The following is a 25,657-nucleotide window of genomic DNA, read 5'->3' as shown; positions in this document are numbered from 1 at the left end:
GTACTCATTCAGACCAAAATCCCAGCAAAATTCACGTGTGTTTCACATGAGCAAGTATGGCAAGGACTGTGATCTGTATTTTATGTGTTATAAAAATAAAGTGGGCAGTCTAGGGAAGCTGGACGCTGACAATCAATTGCCGAACCAAAATTATTATTTCCAGTTCACTAGGATATACTTTAAAATGAAAAAAAATATTCCAAAACTACAGAAATAAAATATAAACACTACATCTATCTTTATAAAAACCAAAGCTCAAAATGCAACAACAGCACATGTACAATGCCAGTGCTTAAGGATTACCCATCACATGTAAGCAACAAATGCTATCATTTTAAATTTAGGAGTTTTTCCTGGGTCTAAGTGAATGCTGCTGCTTCTTTCTTGACCACAAGCACTTGTGAAAACCCGAAGACTTTCAAAAACCATGACACATGAGGCAGCCAGGCCTGTCATTTGCTTAGCTGATGGCAACAACTTACATTTCTCATTATAAGAGGGCATTTCTGATTTATTTCACGTTTTTAAAAGTGATCTTTAGGTATCAACTTCTTAGTCAATTGAAATAGTTCTCAAAATATGAATGGGTTGTAACCAATCCGATTTTGCAAGACCGAAAGTTTGAAGACAGTCTGAAACATGGGCTAACTGAAAGCAGTTTATGCCAAAATATAGAGAGGGAATTCAGCCTCTGAAGTTTAACTAGTTTTCAAAAGTCAGTATTAAGCACTGATCGTGATAAGAACGCCACGTGCAATTTTGAAAAACTACAGTGCATAGTTGATTCATGTTACCTCAAGAAAATTTAGGTTAGGACTAGAGTTCAGGGACAGACTTTACTCCTGCTTTTTTTTTTTTTTTTAAAGGATTTTAGATGCAGGGTGCTTGATGCTTCTGCACTAAAGAAAGTTACTTGAAAATTTTAATTATTCCCATGGACTTCAGAACAGCTCAACAAAAAAAATCAATTGGCTTAAATATTCCAATATTAAGGTATTAATTTTTTTTTTACACCTCACTTTAAAATAATGGCAAAGTTGGATACAACACAATGAAAACTCCTCACTCTATAAGCACAGGATGACTGTGACATGAATTCAGCGTTATCACATGTGGGCATCACATACCTGCAAATTACGCTAAGTGGCCAACCTATTCCTTACTCAGTGCTAAGGCTGGACACCTCTTTCCACATATCAAGAAGAGATAACCATACAGCCTGCCGATCTACAAGGACTGGACATTAAGATGCACAGAGAAGAGACAGGGTATTGAGGCAGGGGGAGCCCAATAAAAAGCCTGCCTCCATGTACTAAAAACTACTTGTTGACAGAGACCCAGGATAAAAGTTTTGAAAGTGTTTTACTCCGAGGGATAATCATCCCATTTTTGAATATTCTGTATTCAGTCTGGCTTGATCACTCATCCTTTCGAGCTGATTCTTTTCCCATCTGCAGGTATCGGTATGACCGATTAAACAGAATACTATGAACAAAGTGGCAGCAAACTGCTCTTGTGTGCTAGCAATCTGGGACAGCAACAGCAAGCATAGTAAAAATGTGGATAGGTAAATAAATAAATAATAAACCAGCTCTATTTCCAGAAAACTGAAGCCGAAGTTACACAGTTTTTCTGTTAAAACTCACAGAACACCATGCAAGATGCATCTCAAACAAACAGTATTTTCAAGCAAGTTAACAGCTCCGTGATTAATTTTTCACACGCGTTCCAAGAATGGCTACTGTTCACTCACTGCAGTGGAATCTTTTTACTTTCAAAATCTTCTAATAGCAGGTATTCCTGCCCTTCTTCCAAGAGAAAGGGTGACCCCTGGCTGGTTCATAAACATAGGAAAGATGAGGAAGACAACGTTTAGTATTTCAATATACCTCTCGAATGAGCCAGAACAATAAGGGTTTTCGAAACAGTCTTTGGCTGCATTTTTTTAGTTGGGATTCAAATATGAACCTTAAAATCTCACTTAATGCTACAGTTGCTTTCTCAAGTCAACAGTGATCAGAGCATAAAACTATTTTTGACAAAATATAGCACGATTATTACAGCTACAAGTGCTGCATCCAAGATATTCTCACAAGAGTACGTAGTGCATTGCATGACACTGTAATGAAGCATTTCAAAATTATTTGTTAGTTCTGAAACACCACAATTCTTAAAAATTTCAAAGAGACAGCTCAGATACTTCCTCTGTGTTTCACAGTTACCCACCTCACCCGGAAAAGAACCCCAAAGCCTTGAAATAAAGTTCAGCGGTTCCCAGGTAATCCATAAAGTAACATGCAAAATTAGAACAGAAAACATTCCCTCTCCATATCGGCAACTTTAAAATCTAAAGGGAAAACATCATAGAAATAAACCATTCAAGTAACAATACCTGCCTATTTATAGAATCATAGAATCATTTAGGTTGGAAAAGACCTTTAAGATCATCCAGTCCAACCATTAACCGAACGTTACCAAGTCACCTAACATTACCATTTAATTGCATCTACTAAGCTTTACACTTTACACTAAGGAAAAAAGTTTGTATGAAATACACAAGTAAATTGTTCCAAGTCTGGAAATTAATAACTTGTTTAATTTTTTTCTTCACCTGTGTTGTGGTTTAACCCAGTAGGCAGCTAAACAGCTGTTTGCTCACTCCCCACCTCCCCAGTGGGATAGGGGAGAGAATCAGGAAAAAAAAAAAAAAAGTAAAATTAATGGATTGAGATAAAGACAGTTTAATAGGGCAGAAAAGGAAGGGGAAAAAAGTAATAATAATACACAAAGCAAGTGCTGCACAATGCAATTGCTCACCAGCTGCTGACCGATACCCAGACAGTCCCCGAGCAGCGATCGCTGCTCCCTGGCCAACACCCCCCAGTTTCTACGCTGAGCATGACGCCATATGGTATGGAATAGCCCTTTGGGCAGTTTGGGTCAACTATTCTGGCTGTGCCCCCTCCCAGTTGCTTGTGCACCTGGCAGAGCATGGGAAGCTGAAAAGTCCTTGACTAGCATAAGCAGTACTTAGCAACAACTAAAACATCGGTGTGTTATCAGCATTCTTCTCCTACTAAATCCAAACCACAGCACTATGCCAGCTACTAGGAAGAAAATTAACTCTATCCCAGCCAAAACCAGGACAACCTGTAAGGTTGTGGATTGGGGTAGTGCACAGAGTGCCCTCTAACTGATCATCTTAGTAACATGCTATGCAGATACACAAAGCTCTCATTCCATAGGAAAAGGTCTATATGCTCTACCTCGGTCCAAATACAGCAGAACACATTTGTACGAGACATGCAACATAAGCAGTCCTTTCAGGTGGAACTGAAACTCCAGCATAACTATTATTCTGAATTTTCATGATTACAGCCTTCTTAATAAAAGGACATAGCTATTTAGTGAATTTCGTTAACTATAATACACTAAGCCCATATAATTTCCAAGTAATCACAATGCCAATGTTTTGCCGTCTTCAAATATTCCTATAAAAAACATCACTTATTTAAACAATCTCTACACTCCCAAAGACTTTGTTCAGTTCTTTCTCAGTTCCCTTGGCATTTTATCTCCATTGAACCTTCTGCCTTCCCCAACACCAAAATACCTTCTCTTCTGTGTCACCAGTCTCTTCCTCAAGAAAGTTTGCAGGCTATTCATGGACTCTATATCTTGCCATGTTTTGTGCCCCCTTGTATACTCTCCTCAGACTTTACTCCCTTCACTTCACCCACACATCACACAACTGCAGAAGTCAGGTCAGAAAGTCAATTACACATCCCAACCGTGATCATTCCTAAAACACACTTCATGTGGTGGTGTTAGAAATCCACTCTGTGCCCATCCCTCGCAGAAGCAAATGGGCACTCAAGACACATTTCCGATGAGCCAGGGCACTGAACTGAAAAGTCAAGATTTCTCTGCCAAGCTACTCTGGAAACAATACCAAACTTTTTGATAGCTTTTGGCAGGAATGGTGACATACCTCTTGGGCACCATCAGCTTCTAAACAGCACTAAACCTTGAAACCTTTAACACTGAGAAAGCAGACACTGGGTTTCCCCTTTTCTTGCAGGAGGCTTTGGGGCACGCCGTGCTGCCTGTAGCCTGCACATTCCATACACTGGGGGAACTGGAGGCTCATTCCTCCGTTTTATAAGAAAGATTATAAAGGGTGGATACTTTTCTACCATGTAATCATCAGTAAACGGAGCAGGAAACTCCTCAGGCACAACAGAGCAAGACAAAAATGCCAAGGGAGCAGAGAGCACATGGCACAGGTAAAACTGGCAGAGCATCAAGGTGTTGATGAAGAAGGCACCACCACTAAAAGGTATGGCCCTAAGGGAGCATGTGAAATACTCATGAAAACACTTTCAAAGGAAGCTTTCCTCAGCGCTCCATGTACTTGTCTGCAATCACAAAAAGAATATGACGTTTTGTTTATTTTTCTGGAAATACCCCAGCAGATTTTATTTTAAGTTACTGCAGAAAAGCAGCTTGCCAGAAAGATTTATAAGGTTCTCCCACAGAATACTCAAGGTTGGAAGGGACCTCTGGAAATTATCTGGTGCAGCTCTTCCAATACCTCTAAACAAAACTAACTTCAGAGTCAGGTGAGGCTCCTTAGGAGCTTGTCCAGTCAAGTTCGTTTATGGTTGGCTTTTTTTTAATTCTCAGAGGACAGAGATTCCATTAAGTCCCTGGGCAGCCTGCTCCAGGGATGGCCACCATGATCCATTCTGAAAAACCGTAACGATATTTCCCAGGTAAATACTACAAATATCATATCCTCCTACGCAGGAGGTGCTGTACATCTATTTAAGTTAGAAGTAGCAGTTGGAGAAATAAATATACATTTAATTCAGTAGAAGTTCTCAATTCTTTCCTTAAAATTTCCTATTACACACTTCTCTGGAGAACTGACTGTGTGGGTACTCTTTACTCAGTAAGAAATAAGGCTTATTTGAGCTTGTTTTTAAATATCTGTTATTTGGAAAAAGTTAAAATTCAGGATACAGAAATTGAGTGGTTTAAGTCTCCTGCATTCCTAGTTATCATAAAATAATTATCTTTTACTCTTGCTTGAGAGTCTGAACCACCTAAGAGTCAACAAATACCATTCGAGGGTTGCTATATTCAATGATGTGGTAACCTGGCAGGTGATAATAAATATCAGCATGTTTTACTGAATCTCTTCCATGAAACCTTTAACTGGCAAAACTGGGGCACCAAATACCAGAAGGGAGAAAGGCTTTCTCCAGCTTTTTCTAGTCCTAGACTGGACTAAACACACCAGGTTGTGGCTAAAGAAAGGGTACTTCTCTGTTCTGTGCCATGCACCACTCCAAGCTATAACTGCATTTATCTGATACTTCATATTGGCAATTTCTGTCCACACTTTTGAAGAATGCAATATGGGTCTAGCACTGATCAAACAGCTTACTATTGCTGCAAAAAGTTCAAGCATAGAAAAAAAAGAAGCAGAAGTTACAAGCAAGTTCCCCCCGCAGATTATGTGCATCCAAATGTTCAAAGACTCGGCAGTTAAAAAAGTGCTTTTAGCACAAAGTAACACAAATAAGTGCTATTAAGAAAAAACTGTCACTTACCTCATAGGTTCAGGTTTTTTACTTTGACAGTTTATTAGCAGTAGGTAGTCTTGAGGATCTTCTTGACCAGAGGAAGACTCCAGTGGGGGGATGTTAATAAGCTGATAAGGAGGAGGTAGGGAAGATTCTGCTTGCATGGAAGGCGGTGAAGTGTTGATGGGCAAGGGTAACTCAGCAGATGGTTGTAAAGAACTGACTGGTGGCTTCACAGCATCTGCAAACATAGAAGCAAAGCATTCTTTTTACAATGAAGATATAGTCTTACAATACTATAAAAAAAAATTATTAACAGAAGATGAGAAAAGTCAGGGTTTTTAATTCAAAATTGTAAAATCAGTGGACATAAGAACATCTGGATATTAACATTTGTTTCAGAGCATTTATATATAAATCTTTATAATCTCTTTATATTTTTTCAAACTGTAACCAAGTTCATAAGTATGCCTTGGAAACAGAGGTTATGCCTTATTTAATGACTTATTTAACCTGTTTTGTGGTCACAGTAAGAACAAAGATGCTGACGGCTGCAGTAAGACAGCTAATAACACAAATCTGTTGTTTTAATCAAGAGCAGACAAAGGCCCATAGGTTATTACTTGAATATGGTAACCTGAGTCAGTATTCATCCCTTTTTGACCAAGGTCACTTCAGCATTTGAGATTAGTCACCAGTCAAGAACTGGCCTTTCTCAATATCTGAAAAGCAACAGGAAAAATGCTGGTTTTGCAATGGAAGATCCCTTATAACTATAAAAATAATGCAGAGGTACCATAGGTACCATATTCCACTAAGCCCCCTCATTACATACCCCAACTTTTTATTTTAGTGCAATAAATCAAGGAGTTGTGGTTTCTTCTTGTTGTTTGGTTTGGGGTTTTTTTTTGGGGGGGGGGGGGGGGGGGGGGGGATGTAGTGGGTTGTTGTTTTTTTTTAAATAACCTTGTCTTTATAATTCTTATCCACTTCCTATTCATGTATATTCTAGAGTGACTTCTTTTTTCCTTCCAAATACATGTATCCTGACTATTAAATCATCTGGGAGACTGGAAAATATTGACACTGCCAAATACTAAACAATCATTTAACTTTTTCATTGTTTTAATGATACATTGACCAAGAACAACATAATTAAGCAAATTGTTCCTCAATTATCAGGGCTGCCTTGTACTTGCAACTCATTGTACATTCCAATTTGCGCATCCCAAGAATGGACGCTGATTATTAGCATTGTTTCAATGAACGTTATTATTATCCAATGCAGACAGCTCCTGTTAGACTTACAGGCCAGCTATGCACTACAAAGTAACTTCATCCAGCTTCTGCTTCCCAGCACTATCCTGGGAAGAACCCAAGAGGAGCAGACCAGAACACAGCCCTCCTGCTTCCAGGTCTGTGTACACTAGGTACAAGCGATTTAGACGTGGAAATAGGAACAGCAGTACTTGCTTTGAACTCCTATGGCACTTACACAGGCTCAGAAATTAAATCCCACCACACCCATGTGGGTGGAAGAAGTCTAGATGTATGAAAATTCCTCAACTCAACCTACCTGAAAAGGTAGGATAACCTAAGAAAAAAAAAAAAATAGTTTTTATAAAAGGTTGTGCCTGACCTATCCATCAAACTAGATAGCAGAACAAAGGCAAAACCAGACTGCACCCAGTGATCTCACACACAAAAATAAAATGGTTTCTTTACTACATGCTAAAATATTAAATTCTGAACAATTTGCTATTATTTAGGAATTTCAAGAGTTTGAAGTAGCCTACTTGAGGCACCTACTGATATTTCTTCATTCCCCTAATGCTGGGGTTCAATAGCAGGAACAGAGAGGTGCCTGAATGGACCTACCAGGCATGTATTTCTTGCTCCTGGAAAGACATAGTGGGAGAAAGGACAAGTAGCTCTCTGTCCTGCCCACTCCAGAACTGAGAAATGCAAGTAAATTTATGCACGAGTGGAGAAGAAAGGTTTCCTGCCAGATACACTATCATTCTCTGGCCACACTTACAGACAAGATCCTCAAGGGCTTTGGTGTACCACAATCCCTGCTCCCGTTCCTTGTTCCTGACTACACACGACCTTCGCATCATTAGATCTGCTTGGTGCCAAGTTCACACAAGGGGAAAAAAGAAATCAAACAGACATCCCTGCAGCTTCCAGGGAAGATGGGTGTGTCAATTAGACCACAGGCAGTCAGGAGAGCTCAACAGGTATATAGTAAGATGCATACCTATGTAAGGCTGATGCATTTAAACAAATGATGCACTAGCATTCCCAGAAAGAGTAATAAGACTCAAGGGTAACTTTCCAGGGAAAAATAAAAATCAAGAAGCTTGAAAGAGGAGCAGTGTATCCACCAAGTTTGGAGAAAGAAAGAGTTAATTTCCTGGTGGAGTAAGAAAAAAGTGTGTGCATAAGAGAAAGAAAAAGAAGTTAAAGGCTGGCTATAACTTGTAATTGGTGAAAGGAGGCAAGGTGGTGAAGACCATTAAGCTAGATATACTGGCTCAGATCTGTAGTGTCTGAAGCCCACGATGCCATCTCCAGTGTTGCAAACAGACTGAGCGCAAGCAGCAAGGCAAGCCCTCCATACTGCCCCCAGCTTCTGGGGCTCTACAGCTTTCGGGCACCCCAGTGCAGAGGCTGCATCAACAGTCTACACTGGCCAGCCTCTGACAAACTTTTCTCTGAATTTGTCCTGCCCCTTTTGAGTACATTCTTATTTTTGACCTCTACTACCATCCTGCGGCAGTGAGCTCCACACCTTATTATGTGTGGCATGAAAACCACTTCCTTTGATTTTAAACCTGCTGCCTGATAGTTTCACTTGATATCCTTCAGCTCGCATCTTCAGAGAAACAGTGAACAATTGCCTCCTGTTCATAATCCCCATTTCCAACTTTACACAATTTTGTCACACCTTTACTGAGTCGGTGCTGCTTAATTTTTCTTGATACAGAAGCCATTTCATTGCAGATCTGTTTTCCCTTCACCCTCACCCTTCCTAGCTCTACTAATTCCTTCCCAAGAAGGGAAACTAACTATTGCATAAAGTGCACAAAAAAGGTCTGGGACACACTTCTTGATTTACCAAGATACAACAATAATTCATTCTGTTCCTATCCTAACCATTTGCCTTTTGATTGTTACTGAGTATTAAAGGTGACACTGTCCAACTGTCCAGAAGGCTCATGAACTCTTCTCTGAGCAACGATCTGGAGCCCATTAAAGTTAATGGATCGTTAGGGATACTTCCCTTGTGATGAGCTGCCTCATTTATTTTGACACAGATACCACTTGACAAAAGCCCAAGTCCTCCTACAGATCTGTTGTAGGGGTTTTTTGTGCGGTTTGATTGGGATTTTTTTTTTTTCTTCAGTGGATAGAGCACTAAACTATTAAAATACCAACTTTCTGATCTGAAATTCATCCTCATACAGGCATTTTGTATGTGTTAAATAGCGTAGGCTAATGCCTGATTTAAAGAGCAACTGAACTTAGTCTAAAGCACTTCGCTGTTGGGCTACTTCTTATTTGCTTTATGCATTCAAGCTATTTCAAATTTGACTACGAAGAAAACAGTAATGTTAATGACTTTCATCACTGAGCAAATAAATGCTGTTTGCCTATCTGTACCCTCTCAAATATCCTCTTTAGCCACGTACTTCAGAAGCTGATATGAAGGGAATTTTCTCCCAGCAGCCTATTACGATTTCAAAGAGTACAATCATCAACTTGGTCCACTTTGGACGAGCAGATTTTTAGGGAAGGGGTCATCTGCACACCAAAGAGTGCTGTAAGTCATTTGGTTTGTTCCCAGAGCTCAGACACTCTGACTGCTTTGAAATAACTGGGAGCTGGAAAAACATCCAGAATATTTAACATGCAAATGAGGGTAACAAGAATCCTATTTTGTTTTTATAATTCCTGCATTCAGTACAGCTAGAACAAGCAGCTTTGTCAAAACAGGGCAAGAGTTTTATCTTTTCTCAGTTGGTTTGCTAAGAGCAGTTACAGGCATCATCTTCGTTAGAATTTTTATTTTCTTCCTCATAACCATTTTTTGTATTTGCCTCAGTAATAAAACAATCATAACATTAATGAGGTAAAAAGAGCATCTTCTGAACAAGAATAATAAAAGGCTCCTCTCTTTTCCTTCTTAACTATATAAAGCTTCTTTATTCCCCATGTTCCTATATCTGTGCCTAATGAACAATCTAGAAGATTTGAGTGTGGGAGTTTGCATTTAGGGTTGGTCTTGTGCTTTGTTTTGGGTTTTTTTTTTTTTAATGAGAGCAAAATTTGTTTTCTACATTATGATATATAGTCTCTTAATATTCTAATTATGTAAATACTCGAAATGTTCTCATACTGAACAAAATACAGAAGCCTCATTACAGCAAGCATTTCTTTAAATGTCAAAATTGCAATCAAAGTAAGAAAATGTATTGTTTGCAGATCGTAGGTAGAAAGACTAAAATAGAAATGGGGTTTTCCCATTCTAACAGTGAATCAGCAACAGATATGCAGTCACATGATTCTACTATTCTTCTGGGATGTTTCATTCAATCCGTTTACTATGATGCAGATGTTATCATTAGACCAACCAATGACCAACAAAATACTAGAGTAATAACCTTGAACAAAAATTTAGATACAGCAGTGGGAGCCATAATAATAAAAAAACCCCACTTTAATTTAAAAACAAACAAACAAAAAAACCCCACACCAAACCAACCTCCTTTTAAGGATTAAGTCTGTTAAGTCATTATCTGTGCTGCTTAATGTAGCAAGATGCATCCTGAAATACCCTGATGGAGTTTTCTCTAGTGTCAGCTTCTACTGGAAGATCCTGGAATCAAAGGGCCACATGTGTGCATGTGCACACACACAGCGCAAGCATGTGTATGCTGACAGGCACAGCCAAACAAGCAATTGCTCTGGTTGCACACTTAACTCAATAGAGGTGAGCCAGATCCAACCCAGAAGATGCATGGACATGTTAGTCTGCGTTTGGTTTTCAGCATAAGTGATCAGCTTACAAACAATATGAAATCCATGCAGTGAGCCTCAATTCTGAACCTTTCTGCTATACCCAGAGAAAATCCTTTTAAATACTTTAATAAATAGTTCATTTTGTAAGTTGGTTTTCTTAGTTTAATATAATCTCAAAGTATCTCTCTTTTTCTGAAGATAAACATGACATCCTGTTCAAAGAACAATAATGAAGAATTCGGCAGTTGCTCATTGTATATTATGCTCAGGACAACCCTGCCTCCTGCATCCAAACCAGAAACATGACTGACTGTTCCACGTCATTTTAAAAGACATATTGATGTGGTGCTTACGGACATGGTTTAGTGGTGGACTTGGCAGTGTTAGGTTAACAGCTGGACTTGATGATCTTAAAGGTCTTTTCCAACCTAAACGATTCTGATTCTAAGTTCCTATCACACGCTGAAGTTTCCAACTTTCAGAGCTCGTATCTAAAATTTAGTACTTACTATCTGCAGTTCATATGTAAGTTTAGGCTGCACTTTTGGTTACCCATTTCAAATTTGAAAATACCAAAAGCATTTCCACTCAGAATTTCTTCCCCCTCTCCACCTGCAATTTTCTTTTGAAGACTGTTCATTCAAAAGGGGCGGGGTGGGGGAAGAAACATCTGTAGCCCATTCTCTCCATCTTCAGATGGCGCACAGGCTGGGTGACGCAGGAAAAATAATCAAGGAGTCTTGTTACAGACTAACTTCTGTAGGTGCTCGTGAAGAGAAACAGTGCAGCCCACCACATGAAAACCTTTGGGGTTTTTTCTTCACTAAAACGGCCCAGAGCTCCCCTCGGCAGAGCAGGCTGCTCTAGCCACATGGTGAGCTTACCCACTGGGGCTGCAGCACGCCGTCTGGAACCGGAGGCACCCCTGGGCTTCAGTGAGGTTTTCAGCGCTCCACGGTAACTGCCTCACAGCGCCTCACAACCTGAGAGCTAGCAATCTGAGGAACAGTTTTCCACCTCACCCTCTTGCAACCCCCTTCTAGCAACTCATCAGGTGACGTTAGTGCCACAAAAAGTGTCCAGCAGGAACCAGGGAAAATTAAGTTAATTACCTAGGCATATTAGATTCAGTTTATTTTTCCTCAAGAAAGAGTAGAATCACCTTCCGTATGAATTTTTGTCACATGCAGCTGGCAGCTTAAGATAATAACCCCAAACACTCAAGATTAAGATTCTGACCGCACTCCTGATAGTAAATTGTATCTTTTTAATATATGTATTTATTCCTCACATACTTGTAAGGGAGGACCTACAGATGCAGATTTTGTGTTCTATTCGTTATCACCTCACTTAGCCACCCATTCTTTAACCACACCATCTGAAGCCGAAGACATCTTAGTCTTCTCTGCTGTCTTCTCTTTCCCCTTTGAACAATGGACAATGATTATCTCAGCTTTGCCTCCCTTTATTCAGCTCTTTAGCCATCAGCTACCACCTCTACCAAACCTGCTATGACAAATCTCAGGTCCTTCTCTGGTCCTGCTTCTTCTATTTTTATTATTCCTCCACAATTTTGCCAGATGGAATCGTGCAACTCTGACAGCCTTCTTTCCAGTCTATCCTCACCTTCCTCTCAGCAACTCCACCCTAAAAAAAGTCATGTTTGTACCTCTCATGATCATTATCCCCCACATTTACCTCCTCAAAGCAACCAACCAAAAAAGCCTCCACCAAAAGAGATGCCCTTGTGCCACTATCCCCTCTAAACCTACTGCTGCACTTCTAAGATAACAGACCCACAATCCTTATCCGGCGAGTTTCTCTCCCAATGCTTAACACTGTCCTTTCATGTGATTTTTTACTGCAGTCCAGGTCACCAGTCATTCATTCTCCTGGCATGTCATCTTTGAGCTGACTTACTTTCTAGTTAATCACATCCAAGCGATACCGAAGAACCTCAACTCATCATTAAGTACATCATCTCTATGGTGCAACCTTGTTGCAAAGACTTTTTTTTAAGCTTATTACTCTATCACTGCGCTTCTCTCTACGCTCCTCCAGAGCCTCCCTTCCTTCATCTAAAAGCTCACACTATTTCTCCTCACTTTTGAGCCCTTTCATGACCAAGGTCTCTAATATTCACCAGATGTTACCGAGATGGTGATTTTGATTTGCCAAGTGTGCCAGCCTCTATCATCCACTTATTAAAGCTGTCAAAGGAGAACAATTTTTTATTTTTTACAGGCAGACCCTTCATGCAGGAATGGCACCCTAAACACCCCTAATGTCCACTGTTTATTTAAAGACCACCTGAAAATTTCTTCTCAAAAATCCCAGAGTTCAACAACAGTCCAACAGCTGAAGCACTAAGACCACTTATCTGTCACAACGGTCAAAACCACCTTGTTTGCTTTCACTTCTTCCCATGCCTCTGCTCCTATATTTATGTCTCTTACTGCAGATAGTAAGCTCTTAGTGGCAGAGCCTGTTTTCTGTTCCACGCTTGTGTTACCGGCAGCACAGGGCTATCCTGATCTGATATGGAGATCTCCAACACAGCGTAGCAGCAGTGGTGCCTGACCACGCAGCATTAGAGAGAACACAAGGAGCCAGGATCGGAAGGTGGAGTTATGTTCATCCTGCTATATTGCACCCAAGCTACGATCAACCTGCAGTGCATGTATTATGAGAACACGATAAAAAAAAAAAATGGTTATATGAAACTAATTTTACTGCTCAAAATGCAGAAGGCATGAGAGGCATATACCAGATAGCAGCTACCTGAACAGAAACGCTGCAAACTTTGAAAGCACTGTGTGTGAAGCAAGCTGTAGCTCTTTCAAAGTACCATCCTTATGATGACAGAAACTTTCTTTACTACATGTAATTATTTGTGTAAATGTAATTGTAGATTTCAACATCTTGTTCTTCCCTTTTCTTTCTTCTTCTGCTTTACTTTGTTATTTCTTCTCGTTTACTTTGTTATTGCTATCTTTATTCAAATGAATACATGCAAGTAGTATGTTTGCATATAGTAAGATTATTTCCTCCTTCCCCTGCTCTGCCAAGCACACAATTCACTAAATTACAGAAACACGGAGCTGGATCACATATAAAACATTCATCACAGAAGCCTACTGAATTCTAGGGAAGGGTTTTCACAGCAAGTGCTTAAATATCCTTAGAAGGTTTTTCTTTATCATTACATCGCTCACTGAAAGAGAAACAAATTACTTCTCTCTTTAGATAACAACTGATCCATGTCCTGCTTATCGTAGCTTTTTATACTTTGAAAGTCAGCTCTTCCCTCAGCATTTTCTTCCCGGGAAAAAACAAATCCTTCAACTTTTCTCCTCATCGATCACTTTTAAAAATCCATTTCGTCTATTTCTACTGTTCTTTAAACATTTATCCTCACCCTTCTGGAAGCTCAGGCCACAGTATTTCAGCTGAGGTCTCCACAGCACCAGGCAGAGGAGAGTAGTAATTTCCCATGGCCATTCAGTGTCTCCATCCCAGAACATCTCTCACTGGAGTTCAAAGCGCATAAAACACTAGCAACACAGTTTTGCTTATAGTTACATTTTAACCTCTAAATGACCTATTATATTATGACCTTACAGAGAAAATATGCATGTTAAAAGTGAAGTATGAAACCCTGTGGTAAACCTAAAACCCATGCTCATGTGTAGCTCCCCCCACCTTTGCACACGCATTTTAAAAAGAAAGATGCTACAGAGACAAACGTTTTACAGCTTCCATTTGAAAACGAGAAGCATTAGCTGAAGAATAACAAAGAAATTCCTGGGTACTTTTTACAAAAGTAGAAAAATTATTTAGATTATTTAAAAAAAATTCCTTCATGTTTCCATCTTGTAAGTTTAAAAGACCTAAATCACTGTAAAGCCTTCCTTTAAAGAAAGTCCCTATAAAAAAAATCATATAATGTAATTGTAATGTGATCATTACCAATTACACTATACTATGTGAAATCAGAAAGCTGGAGACTCAATGGCTTGCAAATACGACTAAAGAACATAAAACTAAAGAACATCTACTCAGTCTAAATACAAATGTAACACCGCAGATCTCCAGAATGAACAGATATCATGTGCATAAATCAATTTCTAGTTGGAAGGTCACAACAAAGCATTAAGAGTTAGCAATTACTGTGAACACTCATTTTTAAGAAAAGGAATAAAAGGAAATACAAACTTCACACCATAGGAATTTCTGAGTCTTGACTAAGTATGGAAGGAGCAGCTCATAGCCTGTCTGAAGCAATCTTTTTTTTTTTTTTTTTGTCTCTCTCCATAGTTACCATTAACTCTTTCTCCCTCATTCCTCCCAACACCAAAACAACTCCATATTTGTTTTCTAATAACACTGACCACCACCATCTCATAATTTTTTTCTTTGTAAATCCAAGGAGGCAACTGGACTGGGCTTCCAAACGAACAACAGCAAGAGCAATAGGCCAGTGGTGCCCCCAGTCTTTGACAGAGCAAAGAATGCCAATGACAGTCCTCTCATAACAAGACCCTTAACCAGTCTGGCAAGAGACATTTTGTCCAACTTCAGAGAAAACCATCTTCCGCTTCCATAGGCTAAAGGGAAGGTTGGTTATGCCCCAGACAATCTCTCTTTGTTCAGTTCCATACTAAAATAATAGTGCTTTTTTTTTTGTCTGCAGTGAACATCACCTATTCTTTAACTTGTCAAAATAAACTGTAGGTTAACACCGATTTTATTAAGTATGTTTATGACTTGCTCTTCCATTAGTAGGAATATTCATCTTGTAAAAAGAACTTGGCAATTAACAGACACTCAGTAACTGATTTTCCCATTTTCCTTTTTTAATTCTTCAACGCATTGTAAGATGTTACTAAACCTGTAAAACAGACAGTACTGTCAACTCTCAGCTATATAAAGTAAAGGTGTTGGGATAATTCAGACAAAGCTAAAATGCCAAAGATGAAACATGCAAGGAGACCATAATGGGGATAAGTTACTGATACAATTGCCTGAAGCAAAAACCAGTCTTGGTCCAAACAGCCGGTGAGGGTGTAGTCAGTTCTCTCCGCATTCGTAGCATGTTTCACCTTCAGTTCAACAGAAGATGCAACATCAACAGAAAATTACAGATTAGCAATACACCAGCTCTCAGCAAGGAAAGGCTTCATGGCTTTGAGGGGACCCTGCCTCTCTGTTCCACGCGATGGACACATGCTCCTTGGTGATCTCACATACGCGAGAGCCACCAGGTAAATGCATTTCCTCCTTACTTCCCAGATTCCTAGTTTGTCCCCAGAACCAATGATTTCTGAGCGCCTCCTGCCCACGGCTGCACTGGTGCACTAGCGTATTACCCACTGAAAAGCAGCCACCTGCCTACCTCTCTCCCATACGTAACGGATGCCTGGCAGACTGAAGACTGAATCATATGGCAATCGCTCTTAGAAATGTGCTGTGGGTGGTCTTGGTTATGTTCAGGATGTCACAAAAACATGCTGGGACTGTCAAAATAAGTACCCTTCTCTGAATTCGCTATTAGAGTGGTAATTCATAGATGAAGTTTTCGTGACAAAGTTTTAGTTCAAAACTGCAATAAGGACAAAGAAAAGGACCTCTCTTCAGAAAGCAACAATTTTTTCCAGTCATTTTTGAAGATTCGGCTGGAGTAGAAGAGATGCAAGCACTGGTTCCCCCACCTCCCTCAATCCACCGTCCTACAAAAACCAGGGATTTAATTCTAGCCCCTTTAGTCAGGCATGCTTTATTTATAACCCTCTTACCGCTCCTATTTAATCTTTTCTTGGGACTGTGCACAGAGCTACAGCAAGTCATGCAACCCACTAATCTCCACAAGGAATAAATAAATAAGGATGGATTCAGGACAAGCAATGGCCACAAGGTATTTGTAGGAATTAAACACACCATCCTGTTTCCCACAAGCTGCTTTCACACAATGTCTATTTTGGTAGGATTAGAGCTGGATAGTGGAGAACTCCAAGTTATTTTTTGTTTGTTTCAGCCGGTGGGGGGCGGATTTTTTTTTTTCCCCAAGTTGCAAAGCAGACGGAGAAATGGTAATATTAGAAACCTGACATTCTGCACTCATTCCTGCTTGCATAAGCATACGTGTTTATACCAAATGGGATTCCTTTGATGATTATGATGATCTTCTGTTTTGCATGGTTTTACTTACAGATTTTTTCCTACACTCTCAAGACCTAACATCACGCAAAACAGAAGAGCATCATCCAAGTTCTATGGCCCACTTAATTTGTAACAAATTCTTAATATCTCCCTCTGTTCTGCATACTTTTTTTCAGAGTAACAAGGAAGTTTCATAGCCAATGCATACAAGTTTTAAAACATATGCCAGCTAAAGATAGTCATCTGATCTTTGAAACATTCTTCACACGTAGGCATCGCACTTTCTCAGAAAAACCAAACAGAACTTACCCTCATCTGTAGGGTTGAACCCACAGATATCACAGATACATCGAACCCACTTATTCATCTCCTCCTCGCTGTCTGCTACCAAATAGAAAACTCTGTCTATAGTGTTGATATCAAAAATATAACTGTTTTCAAACTCTTTTTTGTTGAACGTTAATCCAGCATCCACTTGTTGACACAAATTTAAGTCAATAATACGGATAGGCTTCTTGGCATGGTCATTTTTGTAGTATTCCAATACATCTGGATCCCCTGTTAAACGGCCGCTGCGAAGCACAAACCATCTCCTCTTCCATGCCTGAAAATTGGAGAGAGAAAAAGGGGAGAAAAATTAGAAGGAAGAAATCATACTTTAAGCCTGTTACCTTTTGTGTATGGTTTCAACCTGGGTTGAACCGAGTAATACACAGGTCAATTATAATTCTAAGAGATTACACACCAGTTACCTACATTTAACGCAATCTGTTTACATATTGTTACCGTAGTGGACTAGAGGATTAGTGAATTTGTATTTTAAAAGTTTATTTCTTCTGTATTTGAGCTTTGTTTTTAAGAAGGGGACATATAATTACATCACTGTTTACAAAATGAGAAAGGATGAAAGAAAAAAGAGGGGAGGGGACCAGGAAAGGGAAAAAAAGCACACAAAAGACTTCTGAAGAAAGCTGACGTAGGCATGGGGAAGACAAAATAAAGATATATCTTTAAGTGCTCCGTACTGTCTTGTTTCCGGTATCTGCTGCTTCAGGCTGATGCATTTTAACTCTGAATTTTTCACTGATACTCAACGATAGCGACCTGCATTTAGTGAACAGACAATGCTCACGTTGTACACTCGCCTCAATGTTTGGGGAACTCTGCACTCAGAACCTCATAATATTTCTACAATAGTACTTTTTATAGACAAAGAGCTACATTATTATTTTGGAAACCGTTAGAGAGATGGGGATGGAGAGAAGGATGAAACGTTACAGTTTTACCACATAAAAACCAGTCTCTGTGGAAGGTATGTCCACAGAAGAAATACATTTCACAACCCGACACCATGCTTGTTCCTGCCACTGCAGAGAGAAAGAAGCTCGTCTGGGAGAAAAGCGCAACTCAAATGCCTCATCTTCCAACTAATCTTCAGCTGCCTTTCATTCCTGTGGGCCTCCGGCACCTGGCATAATTCTCACCAAAGATGCTAACTCAAACCAAGAAACCAACGTTTGCATACAACTGTCGTGGCATTACCAACAGCATCTTCATTGCCCCACTTAGCTGCATTTTGGTTCCACAGCTCTACCAGCAATACAGCATTCTATGCTATAAGCTTCCTTATATGCACAAATGCCAGGATAATGGGCACGGTAGAACCACAGAATTACAGAAGAAACTAGACGTACTGCCATTGCCCACCAGAAGAGCTGCACTGCATTCACAGTTAGAAATCTGAAAGTAGAGCCTGGACACAGTGGGGAGCCATCACTGTTTTGCCCATTTGTTTTTACGCTTTTCAGCAAAGTTGGCGACCAAGGCAAATCAATGCAGTAGCCAAGCCACTGCACATTACACCGCAGACTCACACCATGCCCCCAGGCACCCCATTTAAAACTTCTTTAAGATATTCAAAGTCGCCAGCAAGTCCTTTGGAAGGACAAAAAACAAAGAAGAAAAAAAAAAAAAAAATAAAGCAGGTGAGTGAGTTTTCCTTTTGGCCAGCCCTGGCTGCATGCTAACCAAGGAAAGGAATTAAATCGACGAGGACGGTCCCAGAAGAGTTCAAGATACGTGATGTCCTTTACACACTGGGATGTAGCTTTGAAAGCAAGAGTTTCCTACTACGTATTAGGAAAAGATTCAGACCCATTTTCCTGAGGCACAAGAGTGTTCACATTTCATTTTTATGTAGCTGTTACCTTCAAACAAACTAGTGGAGGGAGTACATAAAGGACAAAGAGCTAGAACTGCACTGCCATCTTCCAGCTCCAAAGTAGCGCTGTCAGCTTTGCACTAGACTCACAAAACCCTCATTGTCAAGTGGGCATGCCTTTTTTGGGTATCAAGCTTAGGACGCTATTATGAAACGATAATACAGAAAACAGGAGAAAGGGAAAAATGCCAGACAGCTTAATTAAGGCTTGTGATCCATTCTCCAACTACCAAGCCTCTAAAGGTTATTTAAGATGACTGGTTATACATTATAAAACAAGTATATTTATTGTAGTTGTGAATACAGCATGTGCCTCTAAACGCTGAACTGTGTGAATCAAGTCAAGGTCTCAATCAACTATTTCCACAGTAGCAGTAAGTTTAACTGTGTGAACAGTAAACCACAGCAATAGAAGATGTAACAGATGAAACGCCTTCAATTTAGATTTCAAATGTGAGCATCTTCCAGTAGCTCAGCTGATAAGCAGTGTTTAACAGTGACCCAAAAACACTGGCAAAGTTTGTTTTGTTTCCTGTTTCCAAATCAAGTGACAACTTAGATGCTGGGATAACAGGAAACTTCAATATCGTAGGCTCTCTCTCCAGAGAAGGTCGATCACAGATAACTGTTACGAACCAAACTGCAAAACTGTTGCATCAGAAACTAGCTTTATCTTAAGCTCAGCTTTCAGTCATTCAGATGAAATTTTCAAAGCTTAAGTCAGGAGGAAAGAGATTAGAGACAGGAGAGGGAACAAGAGCAATTAAGAAGCACGATACATTTTGTCTCAAGATTTGTGTAAAAAAAAAAAAAGAAAAATCAACTCTGTATCAACCAAGTGTGCCTCTTCTAGAAGTTTATTTCTAGTACTGTGTTAAGGAGTGAAAGAGTCTTAGCAATCCTCACAATCTCTGTTAAGCATTAATGAGTAAATAGGACTCTTAAAAATTCAGAAAATCAACCAGCTAAACAGAATTTGCTTTCAGCCCTTCAGGCTACAAAATAGCAACTATAAAGTACTTAAAAACATTGAATTTAGCCTACCAGCACCTGCTACTATTTTTGAAGAGTTTTCACATAATGCATATGTGAATGTTTATTTCAGTCATATAATGAGTCACACTCACTGAAACTGGCACAGATTATATTCAAAAACAAAAGCAATTCCATAAACTACACACTAATAAGGCAGATACAAAGGTTCTCTGGATTACAGTACAAAGCACAATTTAGCAGCAGAATAAAGCTTAAAGCTAGACAAGCGAACTGACATCAGCACCCTTGCTAATCATAGTACAAAAGCGCCTCTATATTTTGTCAAAGTGCAAAATGAGCCCACATAAATCACTCTTTGTTATTTGAAAATATCTGGGATTCTTAAAGCTTAATCTATTTTTAACATTTCAGTATTTGTCATTGTAATGAAAGCTGTATACTGCCTCACTGAAGTACAGAATACTGTGCTATATGTGTAAGGAAGAGAGCTTCTTCAGTAATGGCTTTCCAAAAAGAAATGTCTAAAAGAGAGCATGCCATGTCCAAATACATATTTACGCAAATATATATATTTTTTTTTTAAAACACCTTTGGGCATCTTGTTTGAAAATTTTGCATTTTCTTTTACAGAGCATGTTACAGACTATTTCTCATAATCACCAAAAAAGATGCAACTGGGTTAAGTCACGGGAAAATTACAGGTACTAATTATCTGTCACATTACTGATGTTATCAGCCATACATTATCAAACACTGGTTTTCTGTGCTAAGTCAACTGCACTAAGGTTGAGAATTCAAAAAAATAGCCAGTATGGGATTTAAATATTTTGTCCCAATACGAATATCATTTAATTCTTGAAAGATATTTGAGCAAATAGAGAAAAGGTGGGTTTTTAAATGAAAGATTTTTTCATATATGTAAAATGCGTCTTTATTAATATAAATAGGGTTTTAAAAACATATTTTATAAATATACTAACACCTACTTACAAAACACTGCATGCAGATCAAATACCTAATTCAGAAGTAAAATTGTTCCTTTTAGAAGGGTAGTATGGCAAACGTCATGGGAATCAAGTTCACCAAAAGCCTGTGTAGGCTTTGTAAATCACTACAAAACAAGGTTTAACGAGGTTTGCTGCTTTTGTTTCAGACTAAGAAAGGCCTTGTGTGCCTCTCAGCTTGTTTTCTCCTTTGAGCTGCAAAGCCTATCAGCTGGCCTAACATAGGACATCACCGTTCTTGCCAAACATTGTCCTGTTTGTATCATGAGACCATCGTATCATGAGACCATCATAACTATAGAAACAAGCTTGTTTGCTTGTTTTTGAGTTAGTCTCAAATGTGACAAGCTGCTCGCCCACAGAGCATCAAATGATCAAAGGAATAGTGGAATTCTGTATTTTTCACACAGCATTTTGAGTAGGTTACAAAGCAAAACCAAGAAATTCCTACGATTAGTTTTACCACTCACATATATGCAAACTGCTGATTTAAAGGCAAGTGAATCAGCTAAGACATTGGCAGAAAGTATCATTTAGCAGTGCTGGGTTTGTTTTTGTGTTTTGTTTTGGTTTTTTTTTTAAAAAAAAAAAAAGACTGTAGCTAAACCTGTATGCAGTACACAGGATTTACAATATCAACTCCTTACAAGAAGTATATCTGTTCAAGAAGTTATAGCTATACCTCCTTTAATCTTTACACATACGAGTTACTCTCCCCACCCCCCCCCCATCATATATATTCGAGATGTACCTCATTCAGCTGCTGGCTGTAGTTCAAAGATGTAGGAAATAGGGGATGTATGTGTAAATGGAGAGGGAAAGGAAGGAGGAAGGGGCAGGAAAGAGTGGATAATTTACATTGATATTTTAAAAAGGGTTTAACCTTCCATTTGGATCCCCTCAAGCTGTTGCTCAAGAGGCAAAAATAATGACATAAAATGTTTAAATAAAAGCTTAGAAGTGTTACATCAAAGACAACTTTTTCTGGTCAATTTTTTACAGCATTTGCTCTCATGTGGTCAAGTAACTCTGCTCACTGATAAACTGGTCAATTGTCCGTCTTTGGTTTGCTAAGTATTATTACCCATAATCCACGTCATTTAAAGCCGATTTTCCTCTTCTAGCACATTTAGCACCTTTTTTCTCTTGGGTAGCATCCAGTCAAAACCAACTCCAAAACTGTTGAGCACTGGCTAAGCCAAAGAGGGTATGACTTATATCCCACTCTGGTAATACTGCTAATAAATCTTTCCCCCATGTATGACCAGTAGACCCAGGAAACAAATTACAAATCTCAGACCTTCCTTCGCATCTCTCAAGTGTGCAGACATTTGTGCTTAGGTTTTCATCTCCATACTCCACATTCCACAGAGTACTTTGAAAGGGCAGCATTTGGCATCCGCCTTTCCCAGAGAGGTCAACTAAGACTTGCAAGAAAGAAGCAACTCATCCAGAGGCACACGGAAGGATCCAAAAGAACACTTGATGTCTTCCAAACACACAACAAAACATTTTCTTCCTCCAAATGAACTTATAAAGTAAGTAGAAGACATGCAGAGCATGAACCAGAGAGAAGTGGGGGGGGGGGGGGGGGGGGGGGAAGACAGCCCAAGGTCAGAATGCTCTCCTGGGCATTTGGTTAAGTCCTGAACCTAGTGCTGAGGTCTTTTCACTTGTCTGCAGGGATCAAGATCTCATTTTCTTTGTGCTTTTTGCTCCCATCTATTTAATCTATCCCTCTCCCTTTACTTTTTTTTTTTTTTCAAGTGCAGAAGTTAAAAATAGTGAAATTGCTACATGTCTTTGACAAACAGGAAGAAGGATCACAAACAGAAGTTGAGTTATTTCTTCTCCTTTTTGCCTCCACATTTCTAGCGTCCAGGTGTTCTGCTCATCGCAGGAGACAAACACGCATCTGGCACAGCTTCACTGACTTGTACATTAGACCTGTGCTTTGTATCCCATTAGAAGCTCAAAGGAAATAAAAATAAGTGTTCCTTCACACTATGCTTCTTTTTAAATCCTGTTTGTGGTAGGCACAAACCAGTGACAACTGTCACTGATGAGCTTCATCCCACAAGGCACGTATTTGGGAGGACAGCCGGGAAGTAGCCAAAAGAGGTCACATTAGGTAACAGTACTTCAAGTATAGAACTTCACTTCTTCCACTTGCTACTCGTCTGGCTTGCAGAACTAACTCCAATGTGGTGAAATTTCAAAATGTCGGCTGGCGTTTCCCCTGAGAAATTAACACTTGTATATTTTTACATAGAAAGAAACTAAGGGGTGTTTTTCAGAAAGCATTTTCTAGAAATCTTTTAGAAAATTTTTTTTTTTTTTTTTAAAAAAAGGCCATATGAGCACCAGACTGAAGAATAAGTAATTACTAGCTACTTCTGAAAATCATTGTCATAACACCTACTGGCAACTGCCATCATATTCCCTAAAAATGATGCCCTTGTTCTTTTTTTTTTTTTTAAAAATGTAAGACAGAACAACTGAATTGAGCACAAAAAAGCTTGTTTAGTATCTTAATTCTAAATAGCAGAAACTGCACTTCTAGGATTTGACAATAGTCCAAACATTCTACTTTTAGGAGCATTAAATACTAAGAAGTGTAAACAGATTGCTGCAAAAATAAACAAATGTGATACGAGGAAAATACTGAATACATTATGACTTTCTTTAAATACTTAAGACTTGTTTTCCAGGAAGCACCATCTTTTCTCACTAAGCAAAATAAGGAAAAAACAGTCTCAGTGGAAGTTTCCACTCTCCTGGCCATCATCCTGATCATCTGTTCCGAATACACACAAGGCCAAAATTTCCTGTTTTCAAACTATTGTCACCATTTTCTAGTCTTGTGCTGTCGATTCTAACTTTAGCTTGTTAAATAAACAAAAGAAAACACTGAAAATACAGCAGAACAATACTTCCACACAGATTTACTGTGAGCACTGTTTCATAACTGACGTTTCAGCATGTGAATTAGTCTCCCAGCGTTACACCGCTAACTAAAGCGTACAAAAAGGCGCAAAATACAAAATACAATTCAGAACATAGCACTAACTGCTGCTTTATTTTGTGAATCTAAAACTAACTGAAAATTTTCATAGTCCTTTCTATTTTGCATGGGAGGGTGTTTTTTGGGGGGGGTTGTGTTTTTTTTTTTTTAAAAAAAAAAGAAAAAAAAGCCTTATGCCTATTCCCAGTGCAATTGTGCAGCCAGGTCTGTATCACCTAACTCACGTTAAACTGATCCTTATTATGACTGGTAGCACCAGTCACTTCAATAAATACTTACTTCTCTGTAGTATGTCAGAAACTTTTTAATGGCAAGCACAAATTCCTCTCTGCCGCACTCCTGCACACCAGAGAATTATCATCATCTCTTCACCAAAGGAGAACCAATTCAGAGAGCTATATAGAGCAATAAAGCAGATCTGCAGCAGGGCCAGGACTTGAGCCCTCATTTCACTGTCCCCAAGCTAGGACCAGTGACCAGATCACCCCTCTATCTTCCTACATCATTTTAGACACTTCTAGTACCTGTAAATAGTCTGTCGTTTCTCATCACTTGCAAACTTACCTTTTCACTTCTAGTTGTTCTACTTCACACCACCCACCCTGTGCGGCTAAGACCTAACTCCTTAAGAGTCTTGCGAACAACATGTTCCCTACCACAGATATTCGCTTTGCCGTCTCCTCTCACTGCTTTGGCAGCAAAGAAAACATAACACTAGTCATGGCATGATGCTTGTCATGGCATAAGAAGTGTACCCGTTGCAGGTTCCTTACCCACACATCTACATGGTCTTCGGTTTGCTATACTGTCCTGGTTTCGGCTGGGATAGAGTTAATTTTCTTCCTAGTAGCTGGCATAGTGCTGTGGTTTGGATTTAGTAGGAGAAGAATGTTGATAGCAACACCTAAAACACCAGTGTGTTAAGTACTGCTTATGCTAGTCAAGGACTTTTCAGCTTCCCATGCTCTGCCAGGTGCACAAGAAACTGGGAGGGGGCACAGCCAGAATAGTTGATCCAAACTGCCCAAAGGGCTATTCCATACCATATGACGTTATGCTCAGTATAGAAACTGGGGGGAGTTGGCCGGGGAGCAGCGATCGCTGCTCAGGAACTGTCTGGGTATCGGTCGGCGGGTGGTGAGCAATTGCATTGTGCATCACTTGCTTTGTATATTATTATTCTTATTATTATTATTATACTGTTATTATCATCATTACTATTTTACTTTATTTCAATTATTAAACTGTTCTTATCTCAACCCAGGAGTTTTTCCTCACACTTACTCCTCTGATTCTCTCCCCCATCCCATCGGGGTAGGGGGAGTGAGCGAGCGGCTGCGTGGTGCTTAGTTGCTGGCTGGGGCTAAACCATGACAGTCCTTTCCTGTGTTTCTCAGAACACTTCCAAAATTCGGTCTTTCACTCTCTGGTCACAAGCATGTTCCGATCATCTCCCTCTCTAGTCTTTCCCATATCCATCCTATTTAAAATAGTACTGCCAGGACAATCCCCCTTTTTTCATTCTGATCACATCATCTTCTCTTTTAAAGTTCTCCATTTATTGTCTTGCTTTACTGCAGTTTTGAGCCTCTTTTCCTATTTTTAGGTTTTTTTTCTTCTTAGGAAAGTCAATGCA

At 39.4% G+C, this 25,657-nt stretch overlaps 1 protein-coding gene across 2 annotated transcripts in view; it reads right to left on the bottom strand.

Annotated features, from left to right (window-relative positions):
* The window catches only part of GAB1 (GRB2 associated binding protein 1), a 100,556-nt gene that overhangs the window by 25,083 nt on the left and 49,816 nt on the right, over positions 1–25,657 (bottom strand). For both annotated transcript variants that reach the window (XM_075708737.1, XM_075708738.1), the window contains exons 2-3: positions 17,085–17,379; positions 5,619–5,832 (exon numbers count right to left, since the gene is read on the bottom strand). In XM_075708737.1, the coding sequence (XP_075564852.1) occupies positions 5,619–5,832; positions 17,085–17,379 (509 nt within the window). The remainder of the gene's footprint in view (positions 1–5,618; positions 5,833–17,084; positions 17,380–25,657) is intronic.

The sequence above is a fragment of the Pelecanus crispus genome, chromosome 4, assembly GCF_030463565.1.
Source record: "Pelecanus crispus isolate bPelCri1 chromosome 4, bPelCri1.pri, whole genome shotgun sequence".
Taxonomy (NCBI): Eukaryota; Metazoa; Chordata; class Aves; order Pelecaniformes; family Pelecanidae; genus Pelecanus; species Pelecanus crispus.
The sequence above is the reverse complement of the archived record's forward strand: the minus strand, read 5'-3'. Positions and strand labels throughout refer to the sequence as shown.